Genomic DNA, 23,018 nt, shown 5'->3' on the forward strand with positions numbered 1-23,018 from the left:
ATAAGGGAAGGAAAGAGAAACTAGAAACTAGAAATTAGATCTCTCTCTGTTTGTTTTTATATTAGTGTACAAATATTAGTTTCCATTTTAAAAAACGTGTTTGCTAATAAGTGTTTTGTACAATGCCCTTCTCACATGTACACAGAATTGTAAGAGTATGGCTTTGTCAGGAAACATTTTCTCCTGAATCCTCACTAATCATTTCAATTATTAGTAACTTATTTTTCAGAGTATTGACACCCATGTTTAAAATACAAATGTGAAAAATGTAGTAACTTAACACAATTATCCATTTTGTGTATGGACACTTGCATACTCCCTTGTTATCAAAAAGGATGTCAAATTGTTATTACTCAGCTCTTAAGAAATCAGTTTTAAATTCTATCGCTGTAGCTATGAAAGCTTTACCTTATTTGAGAAGAAAATGGGACTAAAAATGAACTTGAGCACATGTTTGTTTTTTTTTTAACACATGATAAAGAATATACTTTGTTGGATAATCATTATATACTCTGATAGACAAGTGTTCATCTAGGACTTGTGTCCACATATTAAAATAACTAAATTTATCAAAACTTACCAAAATGACATAAGCTTATCTTGTTCATCATGTCTATAAGGCTTTAAAAATAAATTCTGGTAACTAAAACTCAAAATGAATTTTTGTATAAAGAAATATAAAAGGTAAACATATACAAGGAACTTCCAGCTTGGACAAAATGGCTTTGACCCATTTTTCCCTACTCCTCTCTGCTAAGCACAACTATAAACTATGAAAATAATGAGACACCAAATGAGAACTCTTAAAGGTAGGAAAAAAGAAAGCAAACTAGTTTGGGACCCTAGGACTTGAGGAACAATACAGCAGGAGGGTATCCTGTGTTCCTTCACCAACAGAAGGAAGACACTTAGACCCAGTGTTTCCTGACTCCTCACCTAGAAACAGAAGACATCGCAGGTAAGGTCATTTCTCAGAATTCCAGAAGAAAGGGAGAAAGAAAGTGGAGCTGAAAGAGTATTTTAAGAAATGATATCTAACAACTTCTCAAATTTGGTGGAAGATATGAATCTACAGGTTCAAGAAGCTGAGCTAACCCCAGAAAGGGTAAGTCCAAAGAAATCCATTCCAAGACACAACCCAATTAAACTCTTGAAAACAAAAGGCAAGGGAAAATATCTTGAAAGCACCCAGAACAACACATTACCTAAGAAAGAACAACAATTTGAATAACGGGATTAATCATCTGAAACGATGGAGGCCAGAAAGAAGTGGCACAACATTCTTCAAGTGTTAAAAGAACTGTCAATTGAAAATTCTATATACAGAAAAACTACCCTTTAGGAAAAAAAGGAAAATAAAAACATTTTCAGATAAGGAAAACTAAAAGAATCTGTTACCAACAGCCCTCATCTTAACAACTAGCTAAAGGAAGCTCTTCAAACAGAAAGGAAATGATAGAAGAAGGAACTTTGGAACATCAGAAGGAAGAACGTAGAATACAAAAAGCAGAAATATGGGTAAATACAATAGACTATCCTTTTTTATATAAATTTTCTAAATTATATTTGATGATTAAAGCAAAGATTATAACACCAACTGATAATCAAGGCAATGATATTTAAAAGCAGAAAGGTAAAGTGGCCCAAACAGAAGTGATAGTTCCACATTATACTCCAAGACAAGGAAGTCCACTCCTACCACTCTTATTTAGCATCATACTAGGAGCTCTAGCCACTGCAATAAGGCAAGAAAAATAAATAAAAGGCATACATATTAGAAAGAAAAAAATAAAATTCTATTTGCAGATAACATGGTTGTCTACATAGAAAATTCAAGAGATCTACTTAAAAAAAAACAAAAACAAAAAAAACCCTAGTACTAATGAATGAGTCAGCAAAGGCACAGGACAAAATCAACACAGAAAAATCGACCTCATTTCTATATACTAACAATGAACAAGTGAAAACTGACAATAAAAACATAATACCATTTATAATTGCTTCAAAGAAAATTTTAAAATTTACATGTTCAGGATATATATCCTAAAAAAATATAAAATGCTGATGAAAGAAATCAATATATGAAGAGATACACTGTGTTCATGGATGGAAAGACTCAACCTAGTAAAGATGTCAATTCTCTCTAAACTGATCTACAGGTTTAATACAATGTCTATCAAAATCCCAGAACGTTTTTTTGTAGATTTAGACAAGCTTTTATAAAATGTAAATGGAAAGACATTCCCTAGAATAGCTAAAACTATCTTGGCAAAGAAGAATAAGGTGGGAGGAATACCTCTACTTGATATTGAGATTTATTATTTAGCTACAGTAAGAAAGATAAGTGGTATTGGTAGAACGATAGAGACAAAGATCAAAAGAACAGAATAGAGAACCCAGCAGCAAATATACCCAACTTATTTTTGACCAAGGGCATAAGCATTTCATTGGAGGCCAGATAGTGTTTTCAACAAATGGTGCTGGAGGAAATGGATATCCCTAGGCAAAAAAGGGAAATAAACCTCAACCCAAATCTTACACTTAATGCAAAAATTATTCAAAGTTGATAAGAGATTTAAATGTATTAAATGTTAAATGTAAAACTATAAATCTTTAGGAAAAAAAAACATAAGAGAAAACCGTGAAGATCCAGGGATAAGCAAAGTGCCTCTGCTCATAAGACTTGGAGAAACGTGAGAAGTCCATGGAGAATTGTCTCTCAGCAGTTTTTTGAGACGTTTACAACCCATCCTGCTGGGAAAGAGTCCAAGACTAGTCTATCTTAATGCCAAACTCTGTTCTTTAGAAAAGAGTATTAAGTGAAGGTTCCTAAACATGGTTTTCTAGATGACCAAAGAGTTAATACTTCTTCTTTTGAAGAGTAATATTTACTGTAAAATTTATTTAAGAAAATGATGACACACTAAGTTTAAAAAGGTATGTCTTTTGGGCTTCCCTGGTGGCGCAGTGGTTGAGAGTCCGCCTGCCGATGCAGGGGACACTGGTTCGCGCCCCGGTCTGGGAAGATCCCACGTGCCGCGGAGCGGCTGGGCCCGTGAGCCATGGCCGCCGAGCCTGCGCATCCGGAGCCTGTGCTCCGCAACGGGAGAGGCCACAACAGTGAGAGGCCCGCGTACCGAAAAAAAAAAAAAAGGTACGTCTTTATAATTAGACCCATATATACTAAGCCCCTATGCCAGTGACTTGAGTTATTTTCACATATACTATGTATTCTTCTATCATTGATTTCAGCCCTTATAATAAGTTCCACTTACTACTTCTAGTCATTTTCAGTATTTTTCTTGGGTTTTCCAGAAATTAGGATGATACAATCTATAATAATGGTAAGTTTGACTTTTTAAAAAGTTATAGCTCCTACTTCTGTTTCTTGTCTTGCTACATTGACTAGGACGCTGCAAAATAATAATGATATTGGGCATTCTTGTTTTGGTTTTAATTTTAATGAAAATGCCTTCAAATTTTTAGTGTTAAAAAAGTCAGCTGTAATTAAAATCCTAGTGATCAGCAGGGAACATGAAGCACAGCAAATGATCAGTACACATTTTTTGGTAAAAAATATCATAAAAATATTGATGTTATCTACATACTTTCTATCAGATGGTTTCGTCCCAATACATTTTCATATCACAACTAGTAATAGTGCTCATTAATGGTAAAAAAATTCAAACAACCTTCAGTTGAAGAAAATCACTATGTCATAAATCTGACAAATTATCTAAAAAAAAAATTTAGGGAGAGAAGTATTGCTCTGAGACAACAAAAGTTAAAGCAAACACATCTCAGAGGCTCACAGAGGCTGTGAGAGCATGTGATTTATATTAATATCATGGGGCTAAAATTCCCTAAGATACGCCGAAACAAGGCCCCTGGCTGAGCATGAATGTGGACCTATGAAAGAATCAGATCCTCTCTTTTCTGAGAAGTACTGCAGTCCGTATTGAAATATATATTCCCAGTATCTAACTATATTTCATAAAAGTATAAGAGGTACAGAGAAATGACTTCGGTATCCAAACAGAATATGAAATGACTATAGAATGTATTTTAAAAGAGAGGAAAAACTAACTGTAGGTGGCTATCAAATGCTCCAACATACTTCATAAGGACTTCATAACATACTTCATAACATACTACCATAAAGAGACTCTAAAATAAATAATAAAGGGCAATTCAATTAAATGCGAAGCTTTTAAAACAGTGTTGGTAAAGTCAAAGCAATATGGAAAAATGTTTATTTTGGAGACATTACTGGACCTTTCTGAGGCTTAATTTTCTCTTTTGTAAGATGAAGATCCTTCATATTTATATCACGGTTGTGAACATTAAATAAGAGGATACAAATAAGATAGCTAGCAAGAGGCTGGCACATGGTAGGCACACACTAAATGATGGGTATTATTTATATTATCATCTGTATAATACACTAGATATAAAAAAGCAGAAAGCTGGATGTGTGCCATGATTTCTTCTAACAAGAATTATGCCTATAGATTAGGCAGGACAGAAAAAGAATACAGAGAAACATGGCTATTTTAGGATAATGGAATCACGGGTTAACTTTTATCTCTTTTTAAAGTCTCATTTATTTGTGCAACAATTAGAGTATTTGAAATGACTCTTAAGCATGCCTTCCAAAGAGCAGTAAAAATAAAATTGAGAGAAACTGCTATTTTTTTTCCTACACTTTGTTTTACCCTGTCCTTTTCCCCAGTGAAAACAAAAGGAACATGTATCTGTTTTAACACTTCTGTCCCTTCCCCAGTGAGCAGGGGGTGAAAATGTTCACTGTTTTACAGGCATCATAGAGTTGGTGACGACTCCATACTGACACCAGTAACTAAGTATCACAGGATTTTAAAGGGCAAAATTCGAATGTGACTCAAACATAAGAATATTTCTTTCCCTTTTGTCTCTGAAACTGATGTTTCTCTCCTCATTGAATTGGGTGACTTCAGCCCTTGAGGTAAGTCAATCTGTCAAGCAGCTGACACAGAGTCACTGTCCTTGAAAGAGTGGACCGAGTCACTTATTCTCAGATGAGAACAGCTTTAACCTCAAATTTCTCTGAGGCTGCTTGAAAGTGAACATGACTGTCTTAAACTGAGGCACCTCTCCTGAAATCGGCACCTTCCTATAGGCATTGATAGCAGCTTACCTTATCTTCAGATATCTGTAAACACGAACAAGGTATTAATGCATATGAAAGTACTTTATGAATAGAAAAAAATTACCAACATGTAGAGGATTATTACTGATAGTAGTATCATTAGCCACCATATTCCTATCCTGAATGTGAGTTTATGAGCTGTTCTAAAAGGCTCATATGATGACACCTGATTTAAAGTTACCAAGGCACTGTGCAACTCCATTCACGAACACAGTAAAGTCAGACTGAGCTTTCTGTACACAGGGCTTCAAAATACAAAACAAACAAAAATCCCTACTTCAATAGATATACAGAAATATGAAAAGGTAACAGAAATGATCTCTAGAATACTAGACCCTTGTATGTTACAGCTACTCCTTTTATAAGGTTTCTGGTGGCCAACACTGTCTGTTGTGTCCACTGGGTCTAATCAAGATCTCTGGTGAAGGAAAGTCAAATTTCTAGAAGACAAAGAAGTCATAAGCTTCTGCTGGACTTAGTCAGAAGCTGTTACACTTACCCCACCAATCTCAGCAGTGCTTACACCAGTATCTGGCACACAGTAAGTACTCAGTACACAGTATTATTACTATTAACTACAGTAACTGATTATTATTCTTAGATAAGAGAATATAAACAGAACGTAAATTACGATCATGTCCATTTCTGAGTATTTATAAGTTTTATTAAATAGAAAACATAAAATTGTGGAAATAGGACTAAAGTTTAAATACTAAAAGTAGGATAGCTATCTTCTAGGAGATTTTCCCATTTCTATGGCAGAGAACTAAAGAATAGATGTAGCTACTGGGAGAATTTCATAAGTACTATATCTTGCACTGCTTATAATAAAGGCAAAATGTGTTGTTGAGACAGCCTGAAGGTTCAAACAGCCTTCCCTAGCCCACGCGGAGGGAAGAATATCTACCCAAGAGAGGGTGTACGGATAAGGAACAAAGAAATGAGAGACTGAATTATTTCCCACCTTTGCCTCTAGGTCTGGCGATGAGCACAAACATTTAGCCTCTGCTTCTCTCCTAAGGTATACTAGGAAAATGATATTGTATATCATTGTATATTTGTGAACTCCTCAAGAATAAATGGTTCTCTATTGCCATAAAAAGTCTCTCCTAGGGCACAGCAAGCATGCCCTTGGGAGGGGGGGGAAGCCCAATGAAAGAATTAAGTTCCAAAGGGTTTTCCAGATGTTTGAGGCTGTATGTGCGGTGCATAAACACATAAACATACACAAAAAGCTAGCAAGCACACTTATGAGCCACGTTCTACAGCCTACTTAATTTATTGTATCTCAAAAGATAGAAATTACACAATAAAGCATTCCATAATCACTCTCCGTAAGTGCTGTTGTAACTTCAACACATATTTCCACACGGCTAAATATAATATTTAATGAAAACATTTTTAAGTGAGACATATGAGAGGGGGAAAATACTTCGTTTTAAAATAAGAAGATTTGCCTTACAAATTTTTTCTCTAGGACAAATAATCAATCACGCCATAAGGGTCTCCATAAATACACGTTTACTTTAAAGAACTGCTATACAAGCCAATCTTTTAAGGCCAGACTTTGTTTTATAGTTACTGTTGATAAAGTATTAATAGAATAATTCATGGAGCTGGAAATGCTTTCACTGTAGTGTATCATTCAGACTCAGGTGGAATACTGGCCCTGCCACCTCATAGCTCTGTGACCATGTAAAAACACCTCACCAAGCCTTAGTGCTTTCATTTGTAAAAATAAGGTAATAATACCTAACCTATCAGGGTACTTTGAAAATAATATAACATAATATAATATATAACATAATACAGGACAATATACATACATACACACACACCTCTATAGGTATCTAACACTGAGTTAACACTGAGCTACTATGGCAGCCACAGTATTGGCAGTTCATTATTATACATCATTCTGCTATGTTCTAGCAGAGGTACTATAAAGATTTCTTAACTACTCTGAGCCTATTTGCTCATGTGTTGAATGGAATGATAAGATCACTTCCATCAAAAGGGTTATTATGATTTGTATCAGTTTCATAGTGATATCACAGGGAGACCTGCGTCAAAATCTTCCTGTGATTTAGGAAATTTCCTTTTTTCTTGTAACTATGCTAATTTGGCTGCCTTGATAATTATGTAAGCAACAAAATTCCTCATTAAAAAAATGGATCCATGACTTTGTCTTATAATCAGCTTCTCTACTGTTCTGTGTTTAATGACATGTTCCACCACTGACTCGTCCTTGACCGGAATCATGGAAGTCCACACCGAAACATCTTTTTTGCCAACACGGCTAATTTCAAATGTTGCATAATACAGAATTATCTATCCAGTATACATCCTAAAATTTATTCCAGTAACTGCATCTTTTAAAAATGTGATGTTGGGCTTCCCTGGTGGCGCAGTGGTTGAGAGTCCGCCTGCCGATGCAGGGGACACGGGTTCGTGCCCCGGTCCGGGAAGATCCCACATGCCACGGAGCGGCTGGGCCCGTGAGCCATGGCCGCTGAGCCTGCGCATCCAGAGCCCGTGCTCTGCAATGGGAGAGGCCACAATGGTGAGAGGCCCGCGTACCGCAAAAAAAAAAAAAAAAAAATTTAAAAATGTGATGTTGTTTGCATATTGTATTACACCAGGACATTCTGCTCATTTTGTCTGAAAACATTTTAAATATGCTAATATCCCTATGTAAACATCAACTGTAAACAACTGATTGCCATTTCTCTATGGACAAAATCTTCCACCTGTAGGGATGTAGGAAAACATAACTTCTAGTAAATTTTTTTATTATTTATTCAAAAAAAAGGGTTATTATGAGGTTCGAATGATAAGATACACATACAAAGCCTAATGTTTGGTTCATAGATGGCCCTAAAAAACATGAAAACTGATAGTATGTGAAGCATCTTCTCAGCTTAAGTCAAAACAGATTTCTGCTGTAATGACCAGAGTTTTTATTTTGAATCTATTTTCATTACAGTTAGAAGTTATCCAGAGAATTATGCGTAGTAGAAGAAAATGGTGGCCATTGAGTTATGTGGCCTCCTATATATTCTCTATATAGAATACCACATATCCTCCAAAACAAAAAGAACAAGAACAAATAAACTAAATAAAACCCATACATTCAGCACAATTACAGGCCAAGAATGTCTAAACTTCAAAGTATCGTAAGTGAAAAAGGAAGAATACCAAACTCCAAAGAATGTTCTCTCACATTCCATGTAAATGTTTCACATATTCAGAAAGTGGATCCATGATTGAAATAAACACGAACAGCAAAAACCATACAAATAGATATAAAATTAATCTATCTATAAGTGAATAAGCAAATCGCAGTGGAGGTGGGGTGTGTGTGTGTGTGTGTGTGTGTGTGTGTGTGTGCGCGCGCGCGCGTGAAAAAGAGAGAGAGAGAAGGGGAGGGAGGGAGAGAGAGAGGGAAGGAGAAGTAACCTTGAAAAAAGATTTCTGAGTACTATTACTCTAAGGCTAAAGACAAAAAGAGCTCTACACAAATATTCGAGCTAGTAAGTTGGCTGGAATTTCCAGAACTACTTTATGTGTACTCTAGGATTAAGCAAATAAATAAATACATTGTGGATAATGAGAGTCAAGTTTCTCACTGACAGAGAAAGGAGTTCACAAATAAGGAAAGAGAGAAAACTAAACTGTGTGGAACTGGATTGGAATTGGAAGGATCAATACAAACTCATGGTTTTTAAAATGAATATAGACAGACATAAAAATAGATGTAGACATATGTGTGCTCTGTCCCCTAAGAGGATCTAGAAACTATAACACCACTGCATCAGTGAGTACACCTAGCACCCGAGTCTTGGCTTCTAAATGTCACTCTTTATTTTAAAAATCAAGCTCTTTAAAGTCAATGACTGAAGCCAGTTCCAGGCAGGGAAAGTGTAAGAGGGTCTCGAACATCTGTGGTTCAAACAGTGATGGGATGGGCACAAGACAAAAGGATGCAGGAGAAGACCTGAGCAAAGCATTAAAATGGCGATAGTAATAGATTACAACCGCAGAACAAAATGAGAATCCTTGAGCTTGTAGTGATGTAAATAAATACATAAATGAATAAATACATACGGGGGAGAACAAATGATAAAAAATACCATTTGGGAGACACCACAGTGATCATTAACTCAGGCGACAATCATCAGTGCATGCTAAAATTAGCTGGTGAAAGTACGGCGAGAAACAGTCCTTACACAATCTCAAAGTACCTCAACACAAGACATGTATTAATCCCAAAGGGAAAAAAGGTAATTTTATATAGAAGAAATATGGTTGACACCACCTCAATCAAGTGATCAAAATGAACACTGTCAGTAAAGGAACACAACAGTACTGTATATCTCCTAAGATAACGTAGTGGGAAGGACCCAAAATCACTTCTGTGGTATTCTCACCAAAAATGCACAACTTGGGCTTCCCTGGTGGCGCAGTGGTTGAGAGTCAGTCTGCCAATGCAGGGGACACGGGTTCGTGCCCCAGTCCGGGAAGATCCCACATGCCGCGGAGCGGCTGGGCCTGTGAGCCATGGCTGCTGAGCCTGCGCGTCCGGAGCCTGTGCTCCGCAACGGAAGAGGCCACAGCAGTGAGAGGCCCGCGTACCAAAGGGAAAAAAAAAAAAAAAAAAAAGCACAACCTGAATACACGAACAAAACTCAGACAAACTCAAATTTAGTGGCATTTTATAAAATAATTGGCCAGTGCTTTTTAAAAAATGTCAAGGTCATAAAAGGCGGGGCGGGAAGAATGAGGAACTATTTCAGATTACGGGACCCTAAGGAGACACGGCATTAAGTGCAACGTGTGACCTGCACCGGACTCGGATCAGAAAAAAACATTAGTGGGCCGACCGACAAAATCTGAATGATGGGTAAAAGAGAGAAGGTATTGTATCAGTGTTAGCTGTAGTCATCTGAGATGGTAATATTTGGTGAACCAACATGAAGAATATGTAAAATTCTTTGTATAGTTGACATCATTTTTTTGGTATTAAATATAAAATTTTCAAAATGAAAAGTTAAAAAAATTAGAGAACTGACATCCAACTACCTCACATCCGCACCACCCTCCGGTATTCAAACACTTGTACGTTTCCTGCTTCTTTCCCCCTATTTTTCTTCAACTTTTCCCTCTAACGCATTAGAGGAATGAAGAGACAATGGCAATGCAGCTCCTTGGGAGCACGACTGCTACTAAGCAAAGGGCACTTGGATATAACTGCCCCACTATAAACAAAGCCAACTGGGCTGAACAGACCCCAGGGAAGGGTGCCCTGTGATGGAGTCAAAGCCATCCCCATGCAGTGACATTTACTAAACTCAAGTTTATTTCCCAGGAGGTGGTCGCTGTGAACTAAGACCCACGTAAGGCTACGAGGACAATCTGCCTGCGTGAAGGGGATAAACAGGGCCTCCCTATTTCACCCCCACTCCCCAAAAAAGTGCTGTTGAGATTTAAAACACACTACTGACAGCCCTGAACTTCGTGTCTTTCTCCACAAAACCGGGTTCTTCTGTATTTCCTAGCTAGCTAAGGAGCACCACTTCCTCGCTGGTAACTTTAGCAGAGATCAGAAAGGCACTGGCCTCGTGTCTCATCCCCTGCACCCAAGCAGTCACTGAGTCCACTGGTAGAAACTCCTTCAGCTCTCTTTTCTATCCTCTTCCATCTTCGAAGCTGATACAAAGTTCAGGGCCAAGGTCAGGCAACCTGACCACAGCCTCTGTCCCCTAACTGGTGCCCCTCCAGTTCCGTGTTCACGCAGAGGTCAGACGGCTTCTCCTAAAGCCCGGATCTGATCACGCTGCTTCTTGGGCACCAATTTTCCGGGAGGCCTTAGGGTCACTGGGGTAAAAGCTGAGCAGGACACGGGGGCGGCTCCACCGTCTGACCTGCTTCTCTCCAGTTTCATCTCCCAGTGGCTCTTGCTTCCACACCGTACACCCAGCTGTGCTGAACTCAGGTCAAGGATGCCCTCCTCAGAGCAGTCTTCCTCACCACCTCCAGACAGAACAGCTGCCTGCCCTCCTGAGCCCACGCAGCGTGCAGACTTTTACCACAGCACCGAAGCACTTAGAGGACTTGCTTCTCTGTTCCCAAATCTACATTCTCCATCGGATAGAGTCCCCACACCAACAGCGTCCATCTACCTGGACCGGAGTCAGAGCTTCGCATGTGCGATTCCATTTAACCCTCACACATATTATTCCCATTTTACACATGAGGAGACTGAGGTTGTAAGAGGGTCAGTAACTAGTTCAAGTCCCCAGAGCTAGTCAGTGGTGAACCTGGGATTTGAATGCAGGTCTACCTGGTGAAGAGCCCAAACGCTTTACTACCATTTGCTTTGTCTCTTTTTCTAACCCCAGAGAGTAGCACAGTGAACGGTGCATAATCGACGCTTGAAGAATCTTCGATGAATGTTTCACATAGCGTACAGTTCAACCAGCAGTTACTAGGCACATTTTTCAGAATGTTTTAACTGAGCAGCAATTAACACATATAATGCTGTGTATTGAGAGAGTGAAAAATGCTAAAAGATGAAGCAATGTTTCCTGTTCTCTGAATCAAACTCCTGAGTTCTCACACTTACTCACATCCAATCCACATAAAGTGACAGTGGGAAGAGAAAAGGACAGCAGAGCATGCTACCGAAATGCTACTGCTGAATGTATTCCCCTGGCAAATAGGAAGAGGAGTACGATAGGGCCAAAAAGAACACAGGCTTCCAGATCACAGAACTGGATGTGAACTCCAGTTCTATAGCTCACAAGCTGGGCAGGTCATGTAACCTCATCTTCTAGGTCACGTGACCTCATCTAAAACACAGCGAATGGTAACTACTTTGCAAGGTTGTTTTAAAGATGAAGTGCAGTGATGTGCACTTAGGACAGACACAGTCCACAGTCTCCTTATCTTCCCCCAGTGATGCCAGTGACAAGAGGGTGAAATCTTTAAAGGAAGAACCCATTATTCATAAGGAAGGACCTTCTCAAGGTCTCCAAACATTTGCAGAACCCAGTAATACGGATGTTCGCTTAACTTTAATCATTTTAGGAAAAAAGGCACATTGATTTCTTGTTCATATGTGGACCAACGTGCTTCTGATTTGTTTGCTTCCACATGAGAAGCAACTAGCTGGTCAGAAATCACCATCGGCAAAATACGGCAAGTTAATACAAAATAGTACCAATCTAAAAGCACCAGGCCACTCTCTAAGGAAACAGTTGCATTATTCCAAGCAAATCATTTTATTTGCATGTAAGGGGGAAGCAGCATGGTCTAATCATCATTCATGGCAAGAATGTCGGACTGAACGTCAGGAGTCTCGGCCTTGCCACTTTAAAGGTGACCTTGGACACGTTTTTTAAGATTTAATATTCATTTATTCAACAAATACTTACTGAGTGTCTGTAAGATCCCTGCTCTCATGGAATTTATATTCTAATGGAAGAAGAAAGACATCACATAATAAATAGACAGACAGACAGAGGGGAAGAAGTTAGCAGATAGGGGTAAGTGATTAGAAGAGAAAAATGCTCATAAAATAGGTTGTGACTGGGTGGATGTAGTCATTTTGGAAATGGTGACATTTATGCTAAAATCTGAGGACGTAACTTCTTCCTTTTTGGACATCCACATCCCTCTCTATACAATGTGACTACTGAACAAGGATGCTTTTGAACGTGTCTTCCAGTTCTAGGAATTTGTGATTTCATGGCTATTAGAGAAGTACTCGTGTGAACACATATTTTTAACATCAAATATTATCCTATATTTAAGAAAATCATTTATGGCAATGAGTCTTAGCTCTGAAGACATTTAAGGTAACAGTAATTCTTCTGTAATGAACTAAATATAGCTTTGCACACTTAACGTTTCCTACTGATCTTTGCCGGAGCTCTGTCTGACAAGGAAGTGAGTATTTTGTTGATGTTTTGGCAAATGAAGCCAAGCTGGCCTCTGATGAGAAGGGCTAATGTATCCTTCCATGTATAAATGAATTTGTAATGAGGTTAGAAGTTGTCTTAAACTAATTCTTTCTGTTGATCACTTACAACCACAAATTCAGACAGACTGAAATTTTACGAAGTGAAAGGAAACTCTAAGCCACATGTTCTTTTTTACATAAAAACAGAAAAAAAAATTGAGGTGATGGGGTATGAAATTTTTTAAGGAAACATCAGTATTTTGACCCATATTTTTCATGTACCAGTTAACTAGAAAATTACAAAACCTGAAAAACTCAGATAAATTGTACCAAGGGAATTAACACATTACATTCATTCCCCTCCCCCTCTACCTTCCTCCCTCCCCTCTGTCTCCCTGCTGCTCACCAAGCTGGGGCACATTTCTGGGACGGAAACGAAGGCCTTTCAAGCTGCTGAAAAATGAGGGCCCGTATTCTGCAGGAGCTGGCTGGTTTCCCAGCAACACATTGATTAGTGGGATCACTACTTTGGGCACCTTGAGGATAATTAAATATTAAGTCCCTGTTTGATGTATGCAAAGTCTGCCTAAGAGGATTACCAGCCTCAGTGAAGGTAGCAGTCCCACGTTTTCTGGTAATTGAACATTGCAATGTCATTACCTATTCTTATCTTTACACTGTAAGACTGTCTCTATCCTTAATATTACCTTTGAGGATGGAGAAGGAGATAGGGAGAAATTAAGAAAATGAGAGCCTGTGCAATCAACACTTTGGGGTCTTCTAGGTGTTTGGGATATGGAGATGAAGACGACCTCTGTCGAAGAAATGACAGAGGTGAGCAAACCATCCTCTGACTCCTCTGGTTCAAGGCCCCATTTTACATACCAAGCAGCCAAGGCTCACAGTTTAAGAATCTTCTCCGAGATCATAAACAACAGTGGAGGGAGGATGGAGACACATGCATATGATTTGTCCACCAGCGCCCCAATCTTTCTACCGGTCTAGTGAGAGAGAACATAGTTTTTTAAAAACAGTAATGAAGACTACCTCAAATTTAAACTATGGGCATAGTTCTACAGCATTCCAGAGGTTGTTGCTACTTCCATTCTGATGTTACAAATTTTTTGCATTCATTTTCTAAATAGCAAACAGCTGTTTTATAAGGCAGCGTTCCCCTACCAAATTCACTTGCCCTCCAAAATAGATCTGAATAAGCAAGGCGAGGCTGACATAGAAAACTTAACTTTTAAAGGAGGAGACACTCAGTGATTTAATTTATTTTGAAGAAGTCTACAAACGAATAACATAATTAAGCCACTATGGTAGGTTTTTTTTTTAATTGAAGCATAGTTGACTTGCAGTGTTGTATTAGTTGGAAGTGTATGACATAATGATTTGCTATTTTTCTAGATATACTCCATATACAGTTATTATAAAATATTGGCTATATTCCCTGTGTTGTACATTACATCCTTGTAACTTATTTGTTTTATACCTAATAGCTTGTACCTCTTAATCCCCTCCACTTACCTTGCCCTCTCCCTACCGCTCTCCCCTCCGGCAGCCATTAGCTTGTTCTCTGTACCTATGAGTCTGTTTCTGTTTTGTAATATCCATTTGTTTTATTTTTTTAGATTCCACACAAAAGTGACAACATACACTGTTTGTCATTCTCTGACTTACTGGGTTGGCCAAAAAGTTCATTCAGGTTTTTTGTTACATCTTACAGAAAAAGGCCAAAATTCAACCTTTTTGGCCAACCTAATATTTCACTAAGCATAATACCCTCCAGATCCATCTGTGATGCTGTAAATGGCAAGATTCCATTCTTTTGTATGGCCTAGTAATATGCCACTGGAGATATATATCTGTATATCTATATATCTCACATTTTCTTTATCCATTCAACTGCTGACAGACACTTAGGCTACTTCCATATCTTGGTTATTGCAGTCAGTGCTGTTATGGACGCTGACATGTATGTATCTTTTCCAATTAGTATTTTCATTCTTTTTGGATACACACCCAGGAGTGGAACTGCAGGATCATATGGTAGTTCCATTTTTAATTTTTTGAGGAACCCCCCTACTGCTTTCTATAGTGGCTGCCCCAGTTTACACACCCACCAACAGTGTGTTAGAGTGCTCTTTTCTCCACATCCTTACCAGCCACATGTAAAAAAAGGAAATTAGAACATTTTCTCACAACTTATACAAAAATAAACTCAAAATGGATTAAAGACCTAAATGTATGGTAGTTTCCTTATTTCTACTACCAAATACGTTAAGAAACTCAGATCATTAGCTTCCAAGGACCAGGAAATTGTTCTTATACAGAGGGAAAGTAGGAGGAGGTAGAAAATGTAAAAAGCGAAGGAGACATGAGATGACTTTTACTAAAGTCAAGAGACACCCTGGAGAGATGTTTGTTGAGGGTCTGAAAAGCTCACAGCACCAGAGGAAACACTGGCCAAACGAGGAGCAACACGCAGACTTTGCAAATGAGAGACAACAGTGTGTATTCAGTGAAATTAAGGTCAAGTCAGCTTAGAAAAGTACATGGAAAAGGAGTCTTAACAAAGCTAAGCTCCCTTAAATACTGTCTTTGGAACAAGTTCAGCTAAGATGAAATTAAAATCTGAGAAATAGCCAGAAGTCATCGAAGTCATCTAAAAGCTGCAACTTGTTCTCTGAATAACTGGAACATCAAGGAAAACTCAAAAGAAGAAATAGTGGTTATACTTATATTATTTCTGAAGCGTTTAGACCCAAATATCAGAGTGTATGTTCTAATGTGTCAACACAACAGGTAAGATGGATATTTTCCTCTTTTCCCAGTTTCCACGTTGCTTCATAACATTTCCAGTGCAGAGATCTGACATGAAGTGAGGCTCCAACCACAGAAGCCGGCCTCATCGTCCTGCCAGGACAGAGGCATCAAGGAAGATGCAACTGAAAAAGGCTGAGAACTTGAAAAATGGAGGTTCTGTCAGAAAAGTACATAAAAGTCAGAGCGCTCATTTGTTTCAGGATGAGTCAGAACTTAAGGTTCCACATGGCAAAAATAATGTGACCTAGTCTGGAGCTTACCTCCGAGATGCTTTGGGGACCTTCGGGTCTGCTGAAAACAAGCACACCTCGAGCATTCACTATGCCAGGGGCCTGGAGTATATGTCATAGCCCATTGCATTAGTGTTCACAGACTGCTCCTGAAAAAGCCCGTTAGTGGTCTCTTGAGGCAATTCAAAGCGAAATGCTGACACTAAATAATGTGATATGGTCATGATGCTTCAGAGAGTATTATTCAGATATTAGTGACTTTTAATACAATCCATTTCAGCAATTTGGCAAGATTAGAGAATCTTTGATAAGTCCATCTTGTTTGAATCTCAAATTCCCTAACTCTGAAGAATAGATAACAGTATTTACCTGTTTCTCTCACAGAGGGAAATAAGAATATGTGAGGTAATTCTAAAGATGCTCTGAGAGGAGTCTTGAGATATCCTTAATATTTGGTTCTTTTCTAAAAAGAAGTTCATTGTTCTTTAAATGAAATAATAAGGAAACAAACAGAAATGATAAAGCAAAGCTTTAAAATGAGCAGGTAAATTGAGCTGGAATCAGACTTCCAGGAAACTCTTTTGCAGACTAGATTAACCTAGGAAGTCTTATTTTCTAACTTTTATTGGCCTGTAGTCTACTCTGCAAGCTAAAGCGCTTGATTAAGTGCTGACTCTTAGATCCTATGCTTTCAGGACTCATCAGTTTAGAATCTAAGCCAAAATTCAACAGCCACCGTATTTCGATTTAGGAATTGGCATTTCCACTTACTCAATCAACAAGCATTTAAGCTCTGAACGTGTGCACAGCGTACTTAGAGGGATTTGAAAAATGATAGGTATATCCTCCAGGGTTTCTCCGTTTTCAGGTAGTGGGGAGACAAAACTTTTAGTAGTAGTAGTAACAGCAGTAATAATAATAATAATAGATCAAATGTGTGGACCTCAAGGTTCAATGAATTAAGTTTGAAATGGTCAGGGAAGGGTCCAGAGAGGAGATGGACTGAGTGAGCCCTGAAGGATGATACGGAGGAACCAAGGTCTCGTGTGCCGGCTGCATTTTGTCTGTGTGTGTACAGAAGAGAAGGGAGGGCATAATAGTGCCTGGGCAGAGCATAAAAGAAATGAAATAGCTATACTGCATGCTGAATTTCCACTTAGATCTGCACTTCTCCAGGGAAAGGGTGAGCTGCCATAATTAACTGATACTACGAAAAATCCTGACTGTACCCTATGAAGAGAAAAATTAGATACACACGTTAGGTGACTGAGGCAGCATCTACTGTGCATATTCAAACATACGGAAAAATAAAAACAAAATCTGTTGCACATATTTAACTACTACAAAGTTGGGCTGATGGACACACTGGGAAGTTTGCCTGAGCAAGCTGACTGCTCACCTGAAGGTGGGTTAAAGTAATCAAGAAATAGCCGTCAGATGCTCCCTTACCTGTCTCTGGGGCCAAGTGGCTTTGAGGATGGCCTCCGTCCTAAAGAACACAAGGAGCCTGCCATCCTCCTCGGTCAGGTGAAATGACTGTTCCAGAATCTGCAGCACTTGAATGCGGGGCCTCACGGGCCAGGCGTCGTCAGCACAGAAAGGCCGCAGCCACTCCAGCAGGTCCTCAGAGGACACCAGCTCTTCTCTGCAAAATCAAGGGTTAGATTAAAAAGAAAAAAAAAAAAGACTTAGTAGTTTCTAATTCCAGTAATCAAATGTGGTGACTGATCTAAACAACTGTTTGCTGGGTGACTTTATTTTTCTTCCTACTGCGAGGAAAAATGTAGGTTTTAAATGGCTTAAAGCAAACCACATTAGGTGTTTAAAACCTATGTAAAATGCATGTGATTTTTAAACAGTATCATATTCGAATGAGTTACAGAGAGCAGATAAACATAATCAATATGTTCTTAGCTACTCCATTTCTTAAGCAAAGTTTATTAAGAGGCACGGCTTATTTCAAAGTTCTGTGAAGATGTATGCCCAGTGCCCATCCAGTTCCCAGGGCTTAAAAGACTCCCTTTTTGGGCTTCCCTGGTGGCGCAGTGGTTGAGAGTCCGCCTGCCGATGCAGGGGACACGGGTTCGTGCCCCGGTCCGGGAGGATCCACATGCCGCGGAGCGGCTGGGCCCGTGAGCCATGGCCGCTGAGCCTGTGCGTCCGGAGCCTGTGCTCCGCAACGGGAGAGGCCACAACAGTGAGAGGCCTGCGTACCGCAAAAAAAAAAAAAAAAAAAAGACTCTCTTTGTATTGAATTGAATCGACAACTAGCTCAATGGGCAAAATTAAAGATTTTCAAATCAAACAGTTTTCAATAGAACACTGCTTTACAGTGATAACTGTTTCTATTGATAATAGTTTACATAGGAGGGTGTTAGAGTCTTGGATAACCAGGTAGGCATCTGGAAAAAATCTTTGATTGAAATATTATTTTAGTCTTGGCAAACAAAGTAACTCTTGTAATACAATTTTCATGAATGGCTTATCTCATCAACTAGTTAATAACTCTGAATTCAAAGAAAAAGAAAAAAGTATGGTTTATTTCTACTAATGATACTAATAGTGCCAGGCATCATTAGGTAATTTTATATAAACTATTACTAGTTGACAATAACTATACAAAGTAAATATATTTACTTTGTAAATATTTTATTGAAATTTTTTTCAGTTTTATTGAGATATAATTGGCATATAACATTGTATTAGTTTAAGGTATACAACGTCATGATTTATGTATATATACTGCAAAATAATCACCACAGTAAGTTCAGTTAACATCCATCATCTGACATAGTTACAAACTTTTTTTTCTTGAGATGAGAACTTTTAAGATCTCTCTTAGTAACTTCCAAATATATAATATATTGTTAACTATAGTCATCATGCTGTACATGTAAATTCCATTTTATAGATGAGGAAAGAGACTTCATGGAAGTGATAGTGTATGCCCACAACAACTATACTAGTGCAGTATGACCCCAAAGTCCATGTTCTTTCTACTATTTTTCTGTGATAGAATTTAAATAAGGGGTTAGAGTATCAAATTTGATACTACCTTAAAAATAAAATATGAATGTGTGATTATTAAAGAACTGGGAGGTCTAAAAGAATTTGTCGAAGGGGACATTTGTACAACTTTCTATCCAGTACTAGAATCTTATCATTTATAATCCCAAATGGACCATCTTAGGAAAACAACCTATTTGATGATGATGTCGATGAATTACTACCATCGATGACTGTTGAGAGGTCACTCATACAGAAGCCTCACTTCCACAAGGCCCTAGAGATCCAGGCTAACGCACTGACTTATATACATTCTTTTATAACCAGATCCTTAGGCTTTCACCAATAAATCACCTACATCAAGTTCCAAATTCCATGAACTAACAAGACCACAGAAAATTTTTTTAAAACTTCTGAGAATAAAACTCTGCAATACCATTGAGTATTTCTCTCAGTGTGCATTCTATAATATACTTGCCAATACAATTTCAGGGCAATTTAAACTAAAAAAAAATGTTCGTTATTTGTATTTAGGAATAAAATATATTACAAAATGCCATGGACAACTGGTTCAAGCAGTTCCTAAATTCACAGACATTTGTTAGTTTTACCTATGAGTGCCACTCTTTATATGTATCAGAAATGTCAAAACTGGGGTGCAAAAGAAGCAGAATGCTATAAATATTTCCTGGATATCTACTACTTGAAAAGCAAACAGACAGTATTGTGTAGTGGAAAGAGTATTATTTTGGAATTTGATGGACCTATGAATCTTTTCCTAACAACTCTCAATAAAAATCATGAATGTCATCATTCCCGTCTTACAGTTAAGTAGACAAAGGTCCTGAAAGTGTATCTGTTGGAGTCTCTGCAACCAAGATAAATTATATAAAGTACCCAGAATTGTATGTGGCACAGAGGAAGGATTTAATAAACAGCAACCATCATTCGAATAATCATCATCATTTTATTATCAGCATCAACAGAGTACTAGCTTGTACTGGATGATCAGGGATGAACAATTATATGATCTGTGCCTTCAAAGAATTAATAATACAATGAAACAGAAAGACTTCACAAAGGACTATTCTCTAAATATTAACATAATATAAATGTGAACAATTGTTTTGAAGAAAGAGTAAAATCAGGGAAGGCTTCACAGAGGACGTGGCCTCTGAAGCGGATCACAAAGGGCAAATGGAAGGCACATAAGTGGAAAGGTGGGGAAATATAATCCAGATAAAGAGAAGAGCAAGGGGAAAAAAAAAGTCCAAGATTTCAAAGGACATAGCATGTTCAGGGAGCAATAAAAGCACAGATGGCTGGGGGTTCATCAGAGGAGACAGCAAAGTGAGGACAGGTCTCCTGACCTGCATAACCAGGAGCTCGCACACAGGCTGAAAAGGTGGCGCACGTTCAAGCTCTGAAAACACAGGCTTTGCAGACATCAGCCCAGATTCAGTCCCCAGAATGACCACTTCCTGACAGCACTACACTGACCAAGAAGTCACGCAACGGTTCTGAGCCTCAGTGTCTTATTTGTAAATTGGAGATAGATAATAACCCCTTACTCGTGGAGGGGTTGAGAATGAAATACATAAAATGAACTAATAAAGCACATAATACATTATCCGGCACATAACGAAGAACTTCAATTAGTGGCAGCAATGATTACTGAGGACATTGGTCTTACCTGGTGTGGAATGGGAATGATGGAGGGTTTCTGAGCAGTGAAATATCATAGTCATGTCAGTGCTTAGAGAGGTGTGCAGGCCGGGGCATGCTCAGGCCCTTTTGGTGAGGCCTGCACTGGTCAAATTAAGTGTAATTCAAGAGAAAAGAAGATTAAAGTACATTTTGGGCTTTGAGTCCAAGCCAGTTTCACATAATAAGAAGCTGATATTTTTGACCCTGTCACGCAAGTGCCAAGAGGGGAGCAGGTAGGATGAGCTAGAATGGGAAGAAGCTGGAGTCATGAAGACCGGACGGAAGTTATTACGAAAATAATGCAAGACCTGCATACAGTGAACAAGAATGAAAATTGTTAATAATAACAACTATGAAAGCTTACTGTGTGCCATGAATTACATCACTTCATCGTCACTATCTTTTTCATGTATTCTGTTATCATCTCCAGTTTGTGGATAAGGAAGTAACCAAAGAGACGTTCACTAACTTGTCCACAGTCACACAGTAAGTCGTGGAGCCAATATTTGAACTTGGACGATGTTACTGCTTTGTCAATCACTATGCAATGCTACTGAACCAAATGGGGGCAAATTCCAGAACACTGTGGCAGTAGATTAAAATTATTCAGGTACTGATGTGATACAGAGAGATTATTATCATAGCGTTTTCCAAGTCATTAGATTCCTTTTACCTAACAACTTGCTGTGCAGTTGATAACATTGGACATTTTGGAAAAAACTGCTCTAAGTTTTGGTTGATAGTTCAAATACATAATAAAATTACGAAAACTCATTCCTGAAACAGAAACATTGTGCTCTAGAAGCACTATGTTATAGATGAGCTTGGCTATATACTGTGAACATTTGTGCTCAATAAGACTGCACAGAAATGAAAGGCAGCTCTGTAGGAAAAGCTGTCCAGGAAATCGACTAGACAGTATCTCCTAAAGTCTTTAGCTGCAAAATAGTTTACATTTTAATTTCAATTTGAGTTTTTAAAATTCGTAGTCTTTCTTATGATTCGGCAAATACACACACACACACATATACAGAGGCAAAGAAAGAAAAACAGAATGTTAGAATTGTGATAGAATGTTAACAATTGGTGAATCAAGGGGAAGAGAATATAGTCATTTTTCAATCTTTGCAACTTTTCTGTGGGTTTGAAATTTTTCAAGATAAGCAGGTAGGTAAAAAATAACCAATTGCAACTTTCTTTTTTTAATAAATGTATTTATTTTTGGTTGCGTTGGGTCTTTGTTGCTGCGTGTGGGCTTTCTCTACTTGTGGCGAGCAGGGGCTACTCTTAGCTGCGGTGCACAGGTTTCTCACTGCGGTGGCTTCTGTTGTTGCAGAGCATGGGCTCTAGGCTCACGGGATTCAGTAGCTGTGGCACGCAGGCTCAGTAGTTGTGGCGCACGGGCTTAGTTGCTCCGCGGCATGTGGGATCTTCCCAGACCAGGGCTTGAGCCTGTGTCTCCTGAATTGGCAGGTGGATTCTTAACCACTGCGCCACCAGGGAAGCCCCCAATTACGACTTTTACAATGTAAAAAAAAAAACAAAACAGAATGGGAAGGAAAATGATTCCATTTTTATAGCATTTTATGGAGGCAAGGAGAGGGTTTAATGAGCTTAGGAATAAAAAGAGAACATGATTTCAAAATGTTTTTACCTTATTATAAAAGAGATATACAAATGATTTTAAAAAGATGTAAAATAGGTAATAGAGAAAAATATCTCAGTTTCATTGAAAATACACAGACATTTGCTTCTACCTCTTTCCCTATAATGAGGATTTCTGTGGTGGGGGGAGGTTATTGTACTACACAGGGTAATTCAGTACACTATTTTTTTAAAAAAATTAACTACTAAAGGAAACACACACACACATTCACACAATCAGTTTTGGCTCAAAAGATAAGGAGTCTTCTGAAATATACGAGTAGTTCTATTAACAGAAAAGAATAAGAGTAGCAACAATGACAACAAAACTAGGTTCACTGAATGATTAATTTGAGAATATGATGTTCTACTAGGTAAGTAAGGTAGTATAAGAGGATATTCACAAAACTACAAAGGAACAGAAAAGAAATGCCAACTAAACAAAGGCAAT

General features: G+C 38.3%; 1 protein-coding gene across 2 annotated transcripts in view; it reads right to left on the reverse strand.

Annotated features, from left to right (window-relative positions):
• The window catches only part of NBAS (NBAS subunit of NRZ tethering complex), a 339,942-nt gene that overhangs the window by 30,411 nt on the left and 286,513 nt on the right, over window positions 1-23,018 (reverse strand). For both annotated transcript variants that reach the window (XM_082852122.1, XM_082852121.1), the window contains one exon: window positions 17,660-17,855. In XM_082852122.1, coding sequence (XP_082708248.1) covers window positions 17,660-17,855 — 196 coding nt within the window. The remainder of the gene's footprint in view (window positions 1-17,659; window positions 17,856-23,018) is intronic.

The sequence above is a fragment of the Leucopleurus acutus genome (assembly GCF_964270905.1).
Source record: "Leucopleurus acutus genome assembly, chromosome: 12".
NCBI classification, from domain to species: Eukaryota; Metazoa; Chordata; class Mammalia; order Artiodactyla; family Delphinidae; genus Leucopleurus; species Leucopleurus acutus.